Below are 22,670 nucleotides of genomic sequence, written 5' to 3'. Positions count from 1 at the left end.
AAATGACGAAATACGCTGTTTTTTATTTATTTGTAATTCAACATAGCAGTGTTGGCTTGCAATGTTTACCTCTGGAAAAATGTTGTTATCTAAGTCTAGACAATAGACAATAGACAAATATTTATTGTACAATACGTTTTCTGGTATCACAATGTAATAAAAACTGGTACATAGTCAATGATTAAAAACTACATAACTAAACTTATTCTAAAACATTATTTTCATACTTATAAAAAATAACTTTTGACACATTGATCTATAAAACATAAAAAAGAAACATTGATTAAATCTAAGGCTAAACCTATTGTAGATCTTTTGAAGATATATTTTTACTATTCGTTATCATCATAAACCATCTTCAAAGAATTCATTTATACTATAATATGTTTTTTGACAAAGTACTTCTTTTAATTTTTTAGTAAATGTAGATAAGGGAAGTTTTTTATATGCCTGTGGAATATTATTATATAATTTCAAACCTAGATAAAGAGGACTAGTTTCAAATTTCTTTAGTTTATGTGCCGGATATTGAAACAAATTACAATTTCTTGTGTGGTATCTATGATTAAATTTGTATTTTTCAAATTGATCAGGATTCTTATGTACTAATTTAAGCATTTCAAAAATGTATATACATGGCAAAGTAAGGATGTTAAATTTTTTAAATAACGGTTTACATGTTGTTCTTGAGTTGCAATGACCTATTGTTCTAATAATTGACTTTTGACTAATAAAGAGTTTTTGCACATCTGAGCAGTTACCCCACAAAGTAATTCCATAACTCAACATCGAGTATACATGGGCATAATATACAGCTAAACCAACTTCCAAAGATGTTATTCGAACTAGTATACTCAAAGCATATCTGGTTGAATTAAGTTTCTTATTTAACATATTGATATGGTTGGAAAAATTTAATTTAGTGTCTAAATGTATGCCTAAAAATTTTACTACGTGTGTATTATTACTAAACCCTTTACAAAAATTATCATTTCTTAATTTAAAGCGTAATGTATTAGTCTTGTCTCGATTTAACAACAGACCGTGAGTAAGGAAAATTTTGTGAAGTTTGTCAATGACATCTTTGGTGTAAAGTTCTAAGTCACTTAACATTTTCCGTCTAATTAAAGCAGTTGTATCATCTGCATATAAAAAGAGGCTACAAACTTCTTTAGGAAGGTAATTTGGCAGGTCATTGACATAGATAATGAATAACAATGGGCCTAATATTGACCCTTGGGGTACACCATGTTTTACATCTGCCCAATTAGAATAATATTTTCCTGATTTATTAGTAATAACTGTCCTCTGTTTACGGTTAAATAAATAAGAATATAATAGTGTAAGAGCTGTGCCTTTGACACCCATTCTTCTTAACTTTGTCAGCAAAAGTGTGTGGTTTACACAATCAAAAGCCTTAGATAAGTCACAGAAAACTCCTGCAGTGTAACTTGACTCATCCAAGGCTTCAATGGTACTGTTTACGAAAGAGAAAAGAGCTGCTTGTGTACTAGAATTTTTTCTAAAGCCATACTGCTCTTTACATAATTTGTTATTAGATTCTAAAAAGTCAAAAAGTCTGCTATGGATAATTTTTTCATAAATTTTTGAAATCGAACTTAGAAGAGAAATTGGTCTATAATTGTTTATTTCACTACGTGAACCCTTTTTGTGTATTGGGTGAATTTCTGATAACTTCAATAGTTCAGGAAAAATTCCTTCACATAAGGACTTATTTATAAGTCCACTTAGTACATCAGAGATTGTATCAACAGACCATTTAAGTATCTTATTAGGGATCTCATCCCATCCACTTGAACTACTGTTGCTCAGATTTAAAATTATATTTTTGACCTCAGTTTTGTTAGTGGGTGATGTATGTATGTATGTATGTATGTTAGTACGTGAAAAAACTTGCAACTCAATGTCATTTTGTTCACATGTAAGATAATGTGAAGGGGGTAATGTGACAGGAACTTTTGGAACTTTTAATATCTCTACTATATTTGTATATTGATTGTTGAAAAGTTTAGCTACATATATCGGGTCATCTATCTCTTTATCATTAATCTTTAATTTAATGTCATTTTTACTGATTTTATTAAGACCTAGTTCATCTTTAATTACATTCCACATTGCCTTAGTTTTGTTTTTAGAATCTATTATATAAGAACTATTACACGATTTCTTCGCTTCCACAACAACCTTATTGAACACTTTTTTATATTTTTTGACATAACTTAGAAATAAAGGATCTGTACAGTACTTTGATTGAATATGAAGCCTTCTTTTATTTTCAGAGGATTTTATGATTCCCTGAGTAATCCATTTCTTTGGTTTTCTCCTTTGCTTGGAAGAGATAGCATTGACAGGAAAAATTTCATCAAGAGACAGCTTGATTATAGATAAAAATCTTTTATAACTCTCATCAACAGACTTGTCAAGAATAAAGTATTCAATATAACAGGATAGTCTGTCCACAAATAAGGGAACTTTTTTTATTGGAAATAATCGTTTTTTTAAGATATAAGAGTTATTTTTATTTTTGATATTTTTGCCTTTAGGCAGCTGAACAAGTAAAGCATTATGATCAGACAAACCTAGGTCAATATTTATATAGACGTTGTGTACATAGTTAACACTTGTTAAAATATTGTCAATACATGTTTTAGAGGTCTTAGTAATTCTTGTAGGTTGCCTTACATTTAGTGAGAAACCTGAACTAATGATTAGGTTCTCAAAGTACTTGACGGTAGAGTCATCCACCAACACATTTATATTGAAATCTGCTGCAATAATTACTTGTTTTTTTAGAGTTTCCTTTTGTAAACAATTTAAAAGGGCCCTGAATTTAATTAAAAACAATTTAGTGATGCAACTCCCAGGGATTCTATATATAGAAACCACTAGTAGATTTAAACATTCTATTTCTACAAACGATCCTTCAAAACATAGTTCTTCATTAAAAATATTTAAATCATTCCTTACTTTTATAAGAGAGAAAGATTCATGGACGAGAATGCAAGAACCACCCCTTGATGCATTTCTAAAAAAACCATCCGCTAATCTAAAGTTGGGTATTTTGTTTAAAACACATTTATTTTCCTCATCAACATTATGCTCATTCAAGCAAATAATTTTGATTGCATTGAAACTTTTAATTATTATTTCCAAAATTTCAAACTTACTTTTAATACTTTGAATGTTACAATGCAGTAAAAATCCGTCCTTTGACTGTGTTAGTAATTTATAATGCAAGAATTAATAATGTAATTAATTCTAATTTTATAATGTAATTTTTTTAATCAACAAATGACTGTGCTGGTTGTAGTGACAGGTTAGTAAAGGGGATGAAGGTGAGAAACTTCTCATTTTTGAGAAACCTGTAAACGAAAAGCAAGTACACCTTGGACTTGACTTGATATGTTTTAAATTCCATACAGAAAATTAAAAATTTCTAAACATGTTTTTTGTTGTGTTCTTAAATAAGTGTGTATAGTGTAAATACAATGTAAGCAATGACTTTCTCTTATTTCTTGGCCAGTGATACAAATACATAGATTGGAATGGGTTAACTCTGCAGACTCCACTTACAAACTTGAGTATAATGTTGCCGATACTGATGTCCTCAGTCCAATGAGTGGCCGCCCATTTGAGCTGCTCCAGCATCTGACAGTGGGTCTGGTAGATGGGTGGCAGGTGACCAAAGATGATTTTTACCTCAGTCGGATGTAGTAGTTGGTTCTCCGTCTCACACATCTTCTCCAGTGGCTCTTTGTAAAGCTAGTACATAAAAACCAAATAAGTAAATAAAAACCATGTAATTGTAAAGTTAACTAAGAATATAGCTAAGGCTTTAATTAATATTTCATTAAAATGGAAAATAACCAAAATACTAACATCACACATGCATTCTCACAAACTAACAGGTTTTATTTGGGGCAAAAGATTATTATGTTTGAATAGTGTGAAAAGTTGTGCTTCACATGATAAGAAACTAACTCATAAAAATTCCAAACTGTAATTAGTAAGCCGTACCGTCATGATTGTGTTGAGAGTGTTAACATAGTTGAACTCCGTCTGCACCAGTTCCAGGAACACCTGATGTCTGGGGCTGAGGTTTTTGAGTGACAGCGGAGAGTCGCCGGCTACTGAATCCACCTCTCCTAAAACAGAACAATTTTGTGAAACATCCAAGTGTCAAGCACATTTGGGAAATTAATGGCTCAGTCATCATAACTCGTATGTCAAATAAATCATTTTAAAGGTAAGTGCCAAAGTGTTTATGGTGTAATTGACTGTAAATATACCTGTTATTGATGTGTTTCCAGGGCTGGTGCAGTCAACAAAAGAACCACTGACACTGAGCAGACCAGCATCACTGACTGATGAGCGCCGCTTGTTGGTGTTGGGGGTGACACTTGAGCCGGACGCCAGACGTGCCACAGCGTCCTGCAGCCGCTTGCGCTTGCGTGCCCGTGTGCCCACAGCGACTGGCGTTGTGCGGCGCGAAGGACTTAGCAGACTCTCAAGATACTGCATCATTATACATACTTTAGGTTTGTATATAAACCACTACTTGCAAGCATAACTTATTGCTCAAAACTAATGCAATCTTGGTTCAACAATGCAAACCCATTCAGTCAGAGCCAAGAAAAAACTATGCCCTATAGCATATATTCTCAAAGTTATAGTATTTTCTGAATTTTGAATAAAAAACAGGTAATGTTCAGTAGTAGGGCTTTAGAAAATCCCTAAATCTTGCTAACACACCCATTGAGAGACATGAGAAAAAAAGTAAGTCAGATTCATTAACATACTTTCTTGTGGTCATAATAATTACCAAATGTTAGAGACTATTTCTGACTAGATCCAGATCAATTTTCACTTGATAAACTTCATAACAGCCTATAACAAGGCCTAATGAGGGCAATTAATGGACAAATCAATGAACTTAGGAAATGTTTAACTATAAAGGGCAATATATGGTTACAATACATGTTTTGTCAATAATTCTACTGTAGTTTATGTAAATAATTCAGAAACAAATAAAATATCTTCTATTCATTAATTCTGTAGCCCAATAACCAACAAAAGTGCCTTCTTTAAACAATATTGTCATATGGTTTCATAACAGACTTTTTACTATAAGAAATATAATCAATTAAAAATTATCTTCTGAACTAGCTCGTTGTAAAAAAGTAAATATTACGAGCACTTACATCTTCAAACAGGTAATCTTTCTCGTCCACACAGCCCTCGTTCTGCACTGACGCCCAGAACCACTCTGCCTTAACGATGAAAGTCTGGTGGGGAGCCTGTGCTGGCAGGGTACTCACTGTCGATTCGTCAACCACCTGCAATGAATAATAAACAAACTTGACATTACCAATCATCAAAATATACTATCAAGATAAAATACAGTGCAGAAAATGAAACCCTCTTTGTATAAAATGCATTTACTAATTTAATTCGATCATTTATTATTTGGTTTCACTTATCGTAATGTATCATATTTATATGTGTATATATATATATATATATATATATAAAAAAAAAGGCGTGTTCATAAAGTAAGTACCATTTTTTTTAAACCAGTAAAACAATTTTTTTCAACGCAATTCTATTTTTACATAAAAGCCCAAATGTTAAATTATTTTCAACATAGTTTCCACCGATGTTCAAACACTTGACGTAGCGCTGATCAATATGTCTATACCCTCTTCTTAGAAGGTTCCTGCCAACGAATATAGCCACGACTCAACAGCAGTTGTCACTTCATCGTCGGTTTCAAAGCGTTGGCCGCCTAGCTCGCGCTTTACGTGCAGGAACAAGTGGTATTCAGACGGTGACATGTCCGTGCTGTAGGGCGGGTGATCGAACTGCACTCAACGAAATTGTCAAACCAATGTTTGAGTGTCTCCAGCGGTATGGGGCCAAGCATTATCATGAAGCAACACAATTCCGTTATTGAGCATTCCTCTCTGTCTGTTCTCTTGGATTATTTCATCAACTGCCCTTACCAGATCATCGGTGACAAGAGAAGGCCAACCGCTTCGATTCTCATCATGCACATTTGTTCAACCGCCATTGAACATTCTAACCCACTTTTTCACCATTCCTTCACTTTTCACGTCTTCCCTATAAAAATCTCAAAGTTGATGATAAATTTCAGACGGTATCACATTCCTTGCCTTCAAAAATGTTATTACAGAACAAATCTCACAATCAGCAGGATCACTATTTGTCTTAAACATTGTAAACGTTCAAAGAAACCTGAAAACACAAAGTAGAACAACTAAAATGGCGTGAGTCAATAGCCAGTGAATAAGGACAATTTAGCATGGTGTTTATTTGCAGAACACCGACTGCAGCGCTACAGCGGCAGTAAAATGAAACAGTACTTACTTTCTATACGTGTACATTGCGCGTGTATATATATATATATTATATATATATATATATATATATATAGCCTGTATATAGGAATCTTTAGATACTAAAGTCAACCATAATATACATACATTACAAATATCATAAAATTCCAGTGTGTTCTTATACATTAAATTTATTATAAAATATAACCAAACTTCCCCTTGTGTCATACCAAAAAAATAATCGCAGAGTTGTTATATCTAATTCAAAAGTACTTCAAATAGTGCACCACTTGCAGTATGGAAGGTACAACTTGTTTATAAGCATTACGAACCAAATCTCTACATTTCTATATGTCAGTCAACAGCACAAGTAACACACCATTGACCTCGGTTACAACAAATCCGTACTCTATAATTATTTAGTACAGAATGTTCTGTAATCTGTTATCAGCACCTATCAGTAGTTTAAGTTTGAAGTATGTGTTTGTTACAATGCAATGTGTTTGTTAATTTTACCACTTTTTGTACTGCACAAGTTTTGTTGTTTTGAATAAAGCAAGTTTTAGCAAATTCCAGAAGTATAAGTCAACCCATGTACATTAACTACAATTTTCAACCATGTTGCTCAAATTTTCTAAATTTCAAGATGCAAGTAAAATGTTTATTGCAAAATGTTAATAGAGTTTATTTCTAAATGTCCAATTCATTAGTGTTGTTATATGTCAACCATCCTTTATACAGCAGCTGTTTAGCTGAAATGCCTAGTATTATATTAAATCACTTCATTGTTATCTTATAATTTAAAATATTATATAAAAAAATATTCGTGTTTTTAAAATAATCAACTACAACTGAAATAAATGTTTAATTTTTAAACCTGTAAAGTATTGAAAAATATGGTTTAAATGTTTTTTAAAGATTTTTCAAAACAACAAAAAAGTTGGTAAATTTGGTGTAAAATGAAGAAGTTATGAATTTCCCAACAAATCTATTTATGCAATATTAGCACTAACAGATGGTAATATCCACCAGTATCAGTGACATGTTTTCTGGCTGACTCATTAACTATTGCTCAATGCTCGAAGAGTTGTGTACCAAAGTAAACTACAGCACACCAACTAAGTCTGACAAATCCACATAAGTCCAATATTATGTTAGATATTTTCCCACTAATTATTGTTTTTTTTTCTTTTATTCTTCTTTCTATTTATTAGTTCTATAAATATCTAAATAATTAACTTGATATAACAAAAAGTATAATTTTCTAACGTATAGTAAATTTTGCAAAGGCATTTCAATATGAAAACTGACTTTATACATCCACAACTGTGAGCTAAGCATGATTTAGGGGGAGGTAAATAGTTCAAACTGAGACAAACTCTGCGGAAAAGATTAGCACATTTCCCTGCACTACTTAGAGCTAGATAACTGGTGAGACAATTTATGGATAGGGAAAATATGTGTTCAGTCTGCACAGCCAACACAGGCCGCAACTCTAGCTACAAGGTACTGTCTATACAAAGTAGTTACACTAAATACAAATATTTTATATACTTGAGAAATTAGAGGAACTAAGATAATCAAACCCTACACTTCTAACGTAAGGAGTGGGAGGGAGAGAAAAGGAATATTAAGAATTAATGGGTAATGCTATTGAGGTAAAGCCAAAACCACATGCAATAGTAAAAAGAAAAGTGAAGGTTTGATCTTACTAAGGTCTCAAGCTAACTTCACTACCACAACTTTCAAAATATAGTGATACAACCCTCTAAGTGTCAATTGACAAAGTGGGTCATCTATACAGACTAGTCTTCCAAAATGAACGGAATCATCATCTGTTACTGAGAGATAATCTATCACACAATTCACATTTTAGTAAAAGAATTTCTATTTCTAAATGCAATGCAAAGCAGAAGAAGAACTAATCAGAATATGCTCAAATTTCCTAACAATTAAATTTACTGTGCATGTTGGTACATATTACAATTATACACAAAATAATCAATACAGATGTAATGGATGATTTAGGTGTACATAATACAGTAAACCACATTTTAAAATTAATCAATTCCTAATACCCTAATTCCTTCTCAATAATATTTCTATTACACTTAGAACCTTGCGGGAACTTACTTAGTTCAGTTTGTTTACAATACATTAGAATTACTGAGAGTAAAGCCACTTCAAATTACTCAGATAGAAACTCAAATGACAATATCTATGACAATTCTAAAAATTGTACTTCAACTTTTATAAGTGAATGTTAGAAATGCCCAATTAATACTGAAGGTATAACTGACAATGAACTATATACAGCATTAAAAATAGCTAATACTTGCATCTCTATGTCATACTGAATTCTCTTGATATGTATAGTAAAGCCTTCAAACATTCCCATAATCCATGAATTTAATTATAAACATCAATAGATTTATCATTATTATTTAACAAAATTAATATAGTCTTTTCCACACCATAAACCTTTCCTCACATGCAAAAATTATATTTAGTAAATGTTGTACTACGTTTGGGAATGCTAGATCAGTACCTTTCTTAACTAACAGCTTTAAGACTGCCATATTACGATATTGTCAATTATACCTTGCAATGGTACCTTCTATAAAAAGATAATAACCTGATTGTGTATTATAAATTGAATAGTATAACATAAGAATTTGTATGTCCATACCATTTGAAGGATTATCAAATAAATCTTGGATTTTAATAAACCCATTAGAATAATGTAATAAAAAATAATCACTTAACTGCATTCATCATGGCTAATGGATTCATGATATCGCCATTTTTGAATAAATCTAGGTTTTAATGACATGTGAAATAATATTAATATGATTACAAAATATAATATGAATACAGTAAATTAGTTTAGTACAATATTAGTTTATACAATGATGCTATTTTGAGTAAAACAAACAACCTAATACCATAATTAGATATTAAAAACAAACATTATCAAATAAAACACAACATTAAACTGTAATATTTTAAAATACTTGTTAGCATGAGACATGTGCTTAGTACAGATCAAGATTTCATACACAAAGAACATTTTTGTACACAGTATTGTTTCCTTTATTTCAAGCATCCCAGTCTTTCTACTCTACATTCTTCATATGAACTCTTTTGGTATTATAACATTATTTTCACCTAACTTTAAATTTTAAGTTCCCAAAAACTGAAGCATTGATTGTCAACACTGAGTAGTTTTGTTTTATTTCAGACAGAATTTAGATTTTTTAATATTTTGGTTTAGTATCTCCATAATGCACCATACAAATAGAACAATTGGAAATATTTTTGAATCTGAAAACAAATTGAACATTTTATATCAAATTTATAATTGACTAAAAGTAATCTTGATCTGTACAATGAAATTAATGAGTGAGTGAGATAGGAACTGGAAGTATGTACCATAGGCATGCGGTGAGAATCCTCTTGTCCAGTGCTGAAGCCCAGAGAGGGTCTGGGTGGAGGTGAGTGATGGAGCAGATCATCTGCAGGAATAGTGGGGGTCGAGGGATGGAGCATGGTAGGAGTAGAGGGGGGTGGCATGTCCATCTTAACCACCTTGCCACTCACACGAGGTGAAGCCTTTGTACAGACATCACTACTCGAAATCCATCGTGCCAGAGAATTAGTTTTGTTTTTGAAGGATTTCCTCAAAGACGAATGTGTAAATTTTTTAAAACCTTCTTTTGGGGATTTCTTAAACTTCCGTGCAGGATTTAGTTCAGCAGGAGATACTGTCTTCCTTCTTTTAGTATCTAATCTAGGAGAGGCACATTCGTCATTATCAGAGAATGATAGCTCCTTTTTTGCGCTAACTTCCCTTGTAGATATAGTTAAAGGGGAGGATTCTTTTATAGTAGCTAAATCAGTTTTGTTTTTAATGTTGGAAAGAGGAGAATTCAAGACTCCTGGGGACATTGATGGTGTGAGTGATAACCGTTTTCCAATTATTTCACTAGAAGTTTTCAACATGTCATTTCTTATTTGAGTGAGTTCCTTATGGAACGGATGTTCCGGAGATATATCCATGGATGTGGCTGTGGCTTTTGGGCGGATGGGAGAGGCATCCATCTGTTCGTCCACATTGTCGTGGTGGTCTACATGGGGAGTGGACGTAGAGGGGAGGGTTGTGGATGAGGGAGGGCTCTGTGACACCCATGCGCCTGCTTTGATCAAGTCATACGTTACAGCACTATCCAGCACCTGGTAGCAGGATACAAGCAGGTGTTATTAGTACAGCTTTTACCATACACAAGATCTTTGAGTTTCTAACAAACACAACAAGAATGCTATTTTTTATGGATCTTGTGACAAGTATAAGACTAGTAAACAAAACATGATTAATCATTAAATGAAAACATGAAAAATGATGTTACACCATGTAACATTTACGTAATGAAATATACATGCACTAAGAACTGTGTCTATATGTTCATATACCATACTATTGTTACAATCTATAATGAACTGAAATTTCAAATTTAGTCAGTACAATAAAATGGGGTAATGAAAGTTATGTACAATGCATATTACCATATACTTAGTTATCAAGGTACAGCTTGGTTAAGTATACTTAAAAAAATGTTAAAAAATGTTCCATGAATATATTGATTATTTTGCGATTTTGTCAAAAATATTACACCGAGCACTGGTTGAATATCAAAATGTCGCATTATTCGATAGCTACATTGTGCACTGCACATATGTATTGTTTTCCTCGTATAAATAATATTGCCTTGAGAATTAATTACAGGTCCAACTTACTTAATTAATTTGATGATATTCAAAGAATTATATTTTAATCTCAATTCTCTTACCTGTTTTCATTTTTACTTAGAAAAAAGACAATAAACTGTCCACCAAACTTCACTGTACCATAAACCTCTTAACTGACACAATATCAATAAGCTAAAATAAAAATCAATGTCATTTAAAAATTTCCAAATAGGCCATTTATGAAAGTATGCTAATTTCACCACTTTATTAAGAAGGCAGCAATTATATTTCATTATATTATAGTAACCAACTCAAAAACTTTAACAAATTATTTCTTTTATATATTTTAATTAGCTCAAATGCATGTGCTGAAAACGTAATTAATTTATATTCCAAACACAGAAAAATTACTGAAAGTTCTCAATAATGAAAATACGATTAAATTAGGAAATATATCCTATCTTGATAAAGAATAACAAATAACCCTTATAGTGCCAAAGTCTTGTGTAGACTGTGAATATCTAGATAATACCAAGTAGTGTGAGACGTTGGCACCTAAGGAGTTAACATGGGTCACAAACAAACCATTAGAAATGTTAAAATTTGTTAAAAACAAAATTCTACCGTTTAAAATCTATTAGTGTGATATTTTAAACATTTAGTACAGGCAGACACATTGAGCCAGATTGTTACCATATGACTGCATTGGGTGTCCTCATGGTCCGTGTGTGTTCCCCCGTTTTGCACCAACACCTCTGCCATGTGTCTCTGTTCATCCTCTGGGAACCCCAAAAAGCACACCCTCGCACCCTGGAATGGCTTTAACTTGTGGTTTGACTGCAACACAATACAACATGGTTACAAAGCTATATCATTAAAACAAAAACTTAACGTTTAGTCTAACAGCTTCTCATTCTGTGACACATGGTTATTTTAATCGTCCTCAAGGAAAGAGTGCTGAACCAGAATGCCCTACAATTGAATAGATAGTTTGGGAACAAATGAGAAGTTCAAATGTTACTATCTCAACAATACTGGTAAACTCCTACTATCTCTTGGACTCCTAGGTTGACATTATGTTAGTTCATCCATGTACCCTTCAACTACCATTTATTAAAATATAACTGATAATAGGAAGGTTAGTTGTCGTACTGTGTTGGAAATTTCCCTCACATGATTATGTAGCGATTATGCTGTGTATTGTGATCTGCGGTTTTATCTTATACTTATTAGTGTTGCCCAGGATTGGTTGGCGACAATAATAAACGAATAATTAGCTGAAATGATAATAATAAACAATAATTTGAAATGAAAAATGTCTTTATTGGAGGTGAAATTAGGACTATAAAGTCCTCTCTACCACTTAATCTCAAAGGCTGATTTGATAGAAATAGAGATTTCTAAGGACATATTTTGCTTATTAGAGAACAATGGATAATTTGAAACATATTAAACAAAATAAGAAAAAACATTGGTTCATGAATTCTCTACAGCTAAATATGAGAGAGTGACCCATTTAATGTCAACATTTTTTTAATAAACTCATAAACTCGCTAACATTGTGAATATCAAAAATTAAATGCAGACTTTTACAAAGAATAATCAACAAAAATTTTGATTATTTTATAATTAATGGATACAGAACGTAAGATGTTATGTTTATACAAGGCTTATTCCAAAAGTAACCACTGTTCGCATACAGTGCTAGTAGTAGTGGTGATAGCGTTATCGCTCTCTCATACACTGGTGTGCACATCTAGCTGTGGCAGTTAGAAGGTTGAACAAGCACTATCTATTTTTTTTTTTAATTCAAATTCACACTAAAAACAAAGTGCAAGCTGTAATTAGGTTTTTACAGCAAAACAATATTTAGTGGCAGCTCTTCATAGGGAACTTTATGCCATTTATAGGTCAAACGTTATGAGTGAAGAGAGTGTACATGAATGGATTTGCTTGTTTAAAACTGGATGAACAAACATACACAACGAAGAAAGGAGTAGTGATGAGCTTGATAAACAAGATTAATGCAGTTAGAGAAGATCGTCATTATACAATCTATGAGCTTTTGAATAAATTTCTACTCATTTCCAAGGTGGTAACAGAGAGGTTAGGTTACCATAAGTACTGTGCCCCATGGGTACCCCCAAAGTTCTTTCTGAGGGTCACAAAATAAAGTAAATAACATCTGCTTTGACTTCTTTACGTATTACAATAATGTGGGTGAGCCATTCCTTCACAAGATCGTGACTTGTGATGAAACATGGATTAAGTAGGTGAATCCTAAAACTAAAGAGCAGTTAAAACTTTGGGGCAATACGTCTTCATCTAAAAAACAACAACCCGGCAAGAATTTTCTGGTAAGAAGCTCACGGCAACAGTGTTCAGTGATATTGGAGGAATGTGGATCAACCATCAATTCAGAAGTTCATTGTAAGAGATTCAAAAAATAAGAAGGGCCATTCAAGCATTGTGGATTACTGATTTCTGGCACAACAATGCTCGGCCTCACTCTTCTTGGCAAACCAAAGACCTACAAAATTTTCCTGGGGCACTTTCAACGATCTATCCTACAGCCCAGAATTGGCTCCAAGTGATTATCATCTCTTTATGCACATTTAAAAGTGGCTTGGATCTCAGAGTTTCAATGACGAAGCTGAACTCAAAGATGCTGTCACTGACTGGTTAAAGGTGCAGGCAGGAGAATTTTTGGAAAAAGGCATTTTTAAGTTAATCAAAAGATATCATAAGTGCTTTAATCTTAATGTGAATTATGTAGAAAAATAGATGAAGTATATAGTTTCAAAGGTATGTAACAAAACATGTTTATCTGATTTTATGTTGCTTTTAATAACAACCAAATAGTGGTTACTTTTAGAATATTCCCTCATACAGTAAGGAATATTTAAAACTGAAACTTTAAATTTTGCACAACAAGATACTGTCTATGCTTTATTTCTGTGCTAAACTAACAATTATTCTCATGGACTCTTTTGTTAGCTTTTATTTCATTTTAATTGAAACAGAAAATCAACAAATAGAAGATACTCACAATAACAGTGACATCAGCAGCAGAGTAATCTGGCTGAGATCGCATGGCCCAAGCGTCATGTACCCAGCTGGCTGAGACCACAGGCACGCGGAACGTCATAGCATACTGGTACTTATCTCCACCACACCTCTGCGCCACCAGATGTGTCACCTTGCTGTTCATTTCCTTGCGTATACTACCACCCATGTTGTGTATTTTCTGTATCAACCTCATCTAGCACACATACCATACAAAAATTAAAATAAAAAATGATAGTATAATCATATAAAATAACAATTCTAACAATAGCAACTTTAAACTCTGACCACCATGATGATCATAAATAGCTGTTATTTGTTTTGCAAGTAGTGCAGGAGTATTCTTACTACGTTGTCAAGGTAGGGTACTCACACCAAGTGATCAACACAGTCTTTTGAATATGAATTAATAATATTGTACCTGTTTCTATGTTATGAAGACTCGGTTTTTTCAGAGTAGATGTTAAGGTCGATTTAATATTAAGGGACTTTACGGAAAGCCTTCTCAAGTTTCACGTAAACCAAATCAGGACTTATCATTCATGTCGCAAAAGCAACCAGTTTCCAAGTCCGTTACTGAATTGTAATGCAATTTCAGGAATTCACACTGGCAGATTATAAGAAGTAAATAATCTACTAATTTGACCTAATTATGCAGTTATACTATAAGATGTTAACTATCTTCAGTAAATTACTTTACATTTTAAAACCTTCTTACTCCTTTACAAATTAAAATTAAAAACTAAAAACAACCAAGATGACTCAAAAGTATATTTTTAAATAATAGTGTTAATAGTATATTTGCAGTTGTAATTTACCAGTTCCTCTTTCTTGCGGAAACCAGTGAAACACACGATCAGGCCCCACATGGCCAGGCTGTATAGAGGCCTGCTGTTTTGAGGCAATGGTTCCTTCCTGGCTGCCAGTTCTCTCACCGCTGTTGTACCCAGTATCCTGTAAAATCCAAATAGTCGTATTAAGGAACTTCATATTAGATTGATAGCATATTGCATCATGAAATCTATATGCCTGTACTGTAAGTTGTTAATGTAATACATACAATTTTAGACTACTTCTTCAATTTTTGCTGAATGGATCTTACTGTGGAGAAAGGTCACTTTTGTAGTATATAGATACAAAATAAAGATCCTTGTAAAACTATGCATATATATTTGTCATAAATTGATGTATTATAAAGCAAACTGTTACGTAACAACTCTGTTTATGCTTATTCTAGAAAAATACAAGCATTTTTGTAAAAGACAATATGGCTGTAATGCGCTATCAAAAAAAGATTTGTAACATTTCTACAGCATAATAATATCAAGTGCATTTAATATTAAACATAAATAAAAGTTTTGTTAATTATGAAAATATAATAATGGCTAGAATTATAATTAACACATAGCACTGAAGAATAAAGCAAAATATTTTAGTTTTTTATCAAATAATTGAAAATAGCACACAGTTTTGTGTTGTAAGTGTGTGCTATGTGAATAACTACTTTCTTGTATTGTCAAGATTTCTCTAAATTATCTCAATCTAATTTAAGTAAATAACATGGCTTTACCTGTGACCCAGCTTATGAAGATTTTCGAACACTGAGCCCTCGAATTCATTGAGGACGAATATGGTAGAGAGAGGGAGGGAACTGTGGCAGAGAGAACCATCTTCTGATGTGATCACTTCAACTCCAAATACCTGTTGCAAACAAACACATTCACATAATTTTCCAAGGTGTCAGTAGTTACATGAAAACCTCTCTGTACCTAGGACAACTGACATTTGTATTCAAACTAGCAAAATCTATATTGTTTATTATTCCAAATCTCCTGTAATTGTGAGAAGCGTGAAAACGCTCTTATTTGAAGTTTTGTCCGAATTTCTGGTTTGAGACTACATGGCTTATTCCTATGATTTAAATAGGACTCCAATAATTAATTGTAAAATAGGAATATTTAATGATATTTTAGTAAATATACACTATTTAATGTGTATTGGTAGTATAAGCAATTACCTAATTTAAGTATTGATATTCAATTGGTTATTTTTGTTATATTATTGTAAATTTGGATACTTTTTGTTTTGTGTAAGACCTATATATATCGTTATTAAAAATACAGTTGTAGTTCATGTGTGTTTTTTCAACCTGTGACTGTATAATTAATTACAAGAAACTGTACTACAAGGGCTATTCAAAAAGTAAGGAACATTTCCACCTGACGTCGCCAGATGCGAACACATATATATTGGTATGCTCGTGCTCGGTACCTCAGTCAGCGTCCAGCCGTGACTATGAGAATACCTCCGCGCTCCCTTATTTTTACATTCAAATTTGAAATGTGAGCTGGAATCGATAATCCCACCAGTTGTGAAGTGCGGTCTGTGATTGGGTTTTTTGTTCGCAAAACATTTCAAATCAATAGAAATTCATCAGGAAGTGTACAGGAACAACGTAATTACTGAAAGTTCTGTCACAAAGTGGTGCATTCAGTTTAAAAATGGCAGAACAAACATTCATGATCTAATGATGAGTGGCGTGTTTATGGTACGCATTACTGAGTGGCTGAGATCACTGGTTATAGAATTCTATGACAGGAACTTCAAAGTTTTTTAACCACTATACATGCCAGAATTTGTATTAGTAATTATTTAGAAAAGTAGTATTTTAGTCCCTCTTTCTCAAATATATAATATAAAATGTGTTTCTTGTACTTAGTTTTTTTTAATTCCAAAACATTCGTTACTTTCTTAATAGCCCTTGTATAATGAGTTTTAGAGCACATTGGTGTACCTAGTATCATCGTTGTCCGGTCAAACCTCCAGTCCTGAAGGTAATCAAATAAGAGGGCTACTATATTCAGTTTTTTATTATTACAATTTATATAAACAAAAGTAAATATGAAAAATTTAACAATTCTAAAATGTGAAAATAATGATAAAATGGAGCTCCACAAATATTAAATCAAATAAAATAATTTACTTAACTTAAAAATAGTAACAAACTTTTAAAACCACCAAATGTGTAATATTAATATGTAATAGTAATGTGTAATAGTAAAACAACTTAAGTTTAATTTTTCGCTACAAGAGATAAATTATAGTTATTATAGTTTCAGGCAGCAAACGTGGCTAACTATCTTACTGAGGGTCAAACTTTCCATCCATCAATTATTAGAGCAATATTTCTGGGATGAAATCAAAGAGTGAAACTTAACAGGAGCAGTTATGCAACTCAGACAAAACTGTCGATATTTGGTATTGAAAAAGCTCACTGCACTTTGTGCCTCATCAGTACACAATGATAACTAAAGAGAGAAAACCAGTAGGTTTCTAGCTATTGCCATTTGCACAATTGTAAAACTGTAGAATTGTAGGCCACTTGCAAATGAAAACAGTTATATCATTTCTGAAGTGTTTAATAATAAATATCAACCATAATTATTATGGTTGATATTTATTATTGATAAATAATAAATTTTCAAATAAATTATAAAAGATGACATTTTAATATAAGAACCATCCTTAATACCACCTTAACATCAAAATCAGAACTATTTAATTTAATTTTCAGTACCGACTAGTGCATTGAATAAAGCCAAATCTGAATCAATCGTTTGAACAACACATAGGTACCTTTTTAAATTTGTTAATTATGTCAAATGAAAAATATCTTATTTAATATATTATAGTTAAAACACTTCATACCATATTTAGGTAGATTCTTAAATGTTTCGAGCTTCATATTTTAGGGACACAAACAAGACTAATATAACGAGCAGTTCTCTGATTAAGTAATCTTTTTGCAAAAATATTCATGAGTTAAAATTTAGAAATTACTCTTGTTTGGAAATGAAAGCTGGTGAGATAATAGTTAATACACATAGGTATAACTATTCAAATAAAAAAATAACTTAATTGGTTATAAAGTACTCATCCTACCAATTATTATATCCAAACTCTCATAATCATACGATGTTGATGAAAAATCACACTATTCTTCTATTAATAAAGAAATAACTTAAACTAATGTTTGAAATAATAAACAGAGATCAATTCATTCAAATGAAAATTCATTTTTAACAGCTTCAATTGATTTTGAAAAAAGTATTCAGGTGACAAACCTTAACAAAGATGACACTTTGCTTCAATTCAAGTATTCTTAGATATTATATTAATAAACTATGACAGTTTCTGTCATTCAGATTTAAGTATAAACTAATTTTGATCTTAAAAAAACTGGATTGATATTACACAAACACACACCAATGATAAAGCTATACACACGTTTAAAAATATATAGATTACTAGCAGTTACCCGCGGCTTCACAGGCAGTTTTGTACGTCAATAAGCACTTCTGGTTTGAGTGAATTATATTTCAGATGCTAATGAGTTTGCCTTCTTCCCTAAACCAAGAAAATATATTAAAAAGTATTTATTTATGGTCATTGTAATTTACTTCGATGTTAGTATTTTTTGTTCCATTACTGACTTTGCCTTTTTTCTGATCAAGAAAAATATATACATACATAGCTCTGAAAACCCCACTTTTGTCAAAAGAGAACTAATTTAGGTTTGAAAAACCGTCTTTAAATGTAAAGTAAAGGTTAGATTACATTGACTATTTTATCTGCAGTGCTAAAAGTTAAACGCGCTCCGTTGCTCGCAATTTAGTAGGCATTGCACTGTTGGTTCAAGTTAATTATATTTTACGATGCATTCTAGAAGATATGTAAAAAAGTTATTTATAATAATATTTATATTTATGAATATTCATTGTCTTTTAAATCTAATACTTAATATTTTATAAAAATGTACAGCTAAAAGTAGGCTACATCAACAATGACACTGCGTCTGTTTCTTTATAAACTGAAAAATATTGATAATATCATAGAAAATTAAGAGCTGGAATTAGTACATTACTTCAAAAGCACAGTCCAGTACACTTTTATCAACCACAGTTCTTGCCGACTGCTTCAAAAGGAGTCTTTGATTTCAGTGCAATAGGTTGAATAATTTATGTGTGAAAGCAAAACAAACAAACACTTTCATATTTATAATATTAGGATTAGGATTTGTAGATAGTTTTGAGTAATTGTAACAAAAATAAAATCATCTGTTTTTGACAGTTAAATATGTATGGTATGACAAAAATCAAGTTAATTTTACAAACACACAAAATTGAAGTAAAATTTAATAAATAATGAAAATTGCTTCATGATGATTTTTTTTCCTGAGGGAAAAAGACAGGACCTTTGCGCCTCCCTTACTTTAATTTTGTGCCCTCAAAGTCCGAGGCTTTTGCAAAAACCAATCAGATTTGAAGGCTCCTGTTGTCCGATATCCTTGGGGCTGAGGAGATATGCTCCAAGGTATCTTTTCCGAGTTTCTACGATGGCAGGACAATCTAACCAAATGTGCTCTGCTGACTCCTCCTCCCCTCCACAGAGTCTACACTCATTACTCTGGCTAAGGCCTACCTTCATAAGGTGCTTCCTTAGAGGGCCATGTCCTAGCAACATTCCTAATATTAGTTTTATATCCTCCTTATTCTGGTCTAAGAGAGCTGTCCACCCTTTAACGTAAGGAGAGATAAACAATTTGGATAGTCTTAATCCTGAGGCCCTACTCCAATTATTGTGTCTTATCCTCTTTTCCCAATCTTTGACCAGAGCTTTAATGTTGGAGAAGGCTATCCCACAACCTGGCTCAGGCCCCACCATTGTGGATTCCGATCCCTTTTTGGCGAGGATGTCTGCTTTTTCATTTCGATGAATGCCTTCATGACCCGGTACCCAACCGAGTGTTATTCATTGCCAGCTCTGCTAGAGCATTCTTACATTCCCAGACCGCTTTCAAATCAAACGAACAGGTATCAAGTGCCTTCAGTGCAGCCTGACTATCAGAAAGTATTAGGTATTTTAATTCTTTTATCCTCATTTGTATGAGTCGTCTGGAACATGAGTCTCTTGCCATGACCTCCGCCTGGAAAACCATGGCATGTCTTCCTAGGGGCACAGCCATGTCGACTCCAGGTCTGTGTATTCCGTATCCTGCCCAAGAGTCAAGGCATGAACCATCTGTGTAAAACTTCAGGACTCCTTTTGTAGGGTAGGCCTCCTTTTTAATCCATTTCTCCCTACTTCCTATAGAGACCATATATGGTTTGTCAAAGGAGTATTTCTTAACCATTGCGTCTGACACTTTGGTTAGCATTTCAGCCTCAGGAAATTTTTGCAATATCTTCATGTGGCCTTCTAAGGAGGTAGCATTTATTGCCTTTGTTCCCAGAAGCTTCATTGCACTTAGAGCGGCTATTCTCACCACCTCCTGCCCCAGAGGAGTGTATCCCAGGACCGCTTCAATCGCTAGTGTTGGGCAGGATCTCATCACTCCCATGATGCTTAAGCAAGCTAGCCTTTGAAGACTCTGTAGACTTATAGCAGCTTGTGTTTGTTCTACTTTCGGCCACCACACTAAGGCAGCATATGTGACCATTGGTTTTATTATGGTTTCGTAAATCCAAAATATCATTTTGGGTTTAAGTCCCCATTTAAATCCAAAAAGTCTCTTACACGCCCGAGGGCCATTGTTGCTTTGGATATCCTATTTTCAATATGGAGTTCCAAGTGAGCTTTTCATCCAGGATTAAACCCAGGTATTTCACTTCTTTTGTTTGGTTGATGCTGATTCCCTCCAGAACAGGTTGTGTTAGCTGGAACTTTCTTTTCCTGGTAAAGGTAATCATATTTGTTTTAGGTGGGTTGATCCGTAGACCTTCCCCATGACACCAGTTGTTTAGTACTTTTTGTATTAGGCGTTCCAGCATGCCTTTGTTTTTTCCTTTGATCATAAGCACTAGGTCTTCATGATGATTACTACTGCTCATATTTATAAATTGAATGATAGATTATTTTCAATATTTGGCAGGATGAGATGTCTAACAGATTGAATACAATATTTGCATATTCTTTTTTAAATGTCAGTTTTAAAATGTTTTATTATTTCATCAATTTTTCATTACTGGTTCATAAACCAGTTTAAAGCTGCTAGGGAAATTTGTGAGTAAATGCCAAAAATATTTTAATATGAAATACCAACATTTCATTTTTACTGAAATATCAACTCACGTGTTGAGAGAGTCAGATACTCATTTACACCATGGTCTAATTTAAATGTGAAGAAATATAATAAAACACCAATGCATTGATATTACATGCTCTTGAGAAATATTAGTTTTAAATAACTAACCTCGGCTGATTTTACAACTTCAGGATCTGAATTAGCAGCTCCAACCAAACAAATCTTTGTTTCCGCAACTGGAACATCTATAACAGTAACATAATTATTGATAAAAGCCCATTAAAAAATTCTAAATTAGCAATGTTGTTATATATGTGCAGATTATTTCAGATTGAACACAAGAGCACTATATTTATGAGATGTTCTGCTCAGTCCGAAGTAACCAGATACAGTAAAATATATAATCATAGGCTATTGCAACAACACATAAGTTGTGGTTTTGACTATAACCACTACATTGAAATAGTACTGATTAATGTTTATTCTTTGTTCAGCTTCTGTACCAGTCAACTAGCCCTAGCAGACATTCTTGCAATAGGCATAGGCCTACCTAACCTGTTTACATCTATAATTCTAACAGGAATTTCTTCCACAAAGTATAAGCTGCATTCCTCAAAGCTTCAGTAAAGAACTGTATAGTCTACAAAACCCACTCTATCCCGTGGTTATACAGAATTTCAAATACTGTTAAACCTACATAAACAATTACTGGATCAATTTCCATTTAATTAGTGTCACAAAATCATTGTTGAGAATGATCTCAGAGCTGATCCCCTTGGATGAAGAAAATTTGTTTGTAGTTCATCACTTTCTTTCTTAAAATTTAACCTGGTCTCTGCCACGAAGTGGTTTAGTAATCACCCTTTCCCAGCCGTACATGTCATTAATTATTTTACAATTAATTTGTAATATGTTATGTTAAGAATAAACGCATGAAAGTACTGTATTCCTTTTCATTTGACTGTCAATGTTTCTTCAAAATGGCTTTCTACAACATATCTGAAAAACATAATTCTCTTGAATAGAATATTACGCAATTAACCTAACCTTGCAATTTTATCTAATTACCCATTCAAATAGAACTCATATGATTTTGATTAGGTTGTATCTTCCAGTCTCTTAACAGAACCCCCAAACCATCACTTTTAAAAGTTCTTTCTCATATGCTTTAGAAGAATAGAGGCACTTAGCGTTTTATTTAAATATTTTTTATAAAGGCAAACTTGTAGGAAGTGTACCATACTTTTTATTGAGCAACAGAACTGTACAAAAAAATACCTACTTTAAACTCATTAGGTAAACATACGAAACATTAACACACTGAATATCAAAAAGGACTTGAAACAAAAGCTGTCTAGCTTCAACCCAAACATTTGCTCCAGTACCATAAGAGGCCA

At 32.7% G+C, this 22,670-nt stretch overlaps 1 protein-coding gene across 2 annotated transcripts in view; it reads right to left on the bottom strand.

Moving 5' to 3' along the window:
* The window catches only part of LOC124359313 (protein ECT2), a 44,254-nt gene that overhangs the window by 16,411 nt on the left and 5,173 nt on the right, over positions 1-22,670 (bottom strand). The window contains exons 2-11 of one of the 2 annotated variants that reach the window (XM_046811965.1): positions 21,442-21,518; positions 15,760-15,890; positions 15,008-15,143; positions 14,173-14,385; positions 11,817-11,960; positions 9,810-10,610; positions 5,223-5,357; positions 4,311-4,536; positions 4,039-4,166; positions 3,595-3,783 (exon numbers count right to left, since the gene is read on the bottom strand). In XM_046811965.1, coding sequence (XP_046667921.1) covers positions 3,595-3,783; positions 4,039-4,166; positions 4,311-4,536; positions 5,223-5,357; positions 9,810-10,610; positions 11,817-11,960; positions 14,173-14,385; positions 15,008-15,143; positions 15,760-15,890; positions 21,442-21,518 — 2,180 coding nt within the window. The remainder of the gene's footprint in view (positions 1-3,594; positions 3,784-4,038; positions 4,167-4,310; positions 4,537-5,222; positions 5,358-9,809; positions 10,611-11,816; positions 11,961-14,172; positions 14,386-15,007; positions 15,144-15,759; positions 15,891-21,441; positions 21,519-22,670) is intronic. The other variant, XM_046811966.1, reaches the window with a different exon arrangement.

This window comes from Homalodisca vitripennis, chromosome 4 (genome assembly GCF_021130785.1).
Source record: "Homalodisca vitripennis isolate AUS2020 chromosome 4, UT_GWSS_2.1, whole genome shotgun sequence".
Lineage (NCBI taxonomy): Eukaryota > Metazoa > Arthropoda > Insecta > Hemiptera > Cicadellidae > Homalodisca > Homalodisca vitripennis.
Note: the sequence above shows the minus strand (reverse complement) of the source record. Positions and strands in the feature narration are given on the sequence as shown.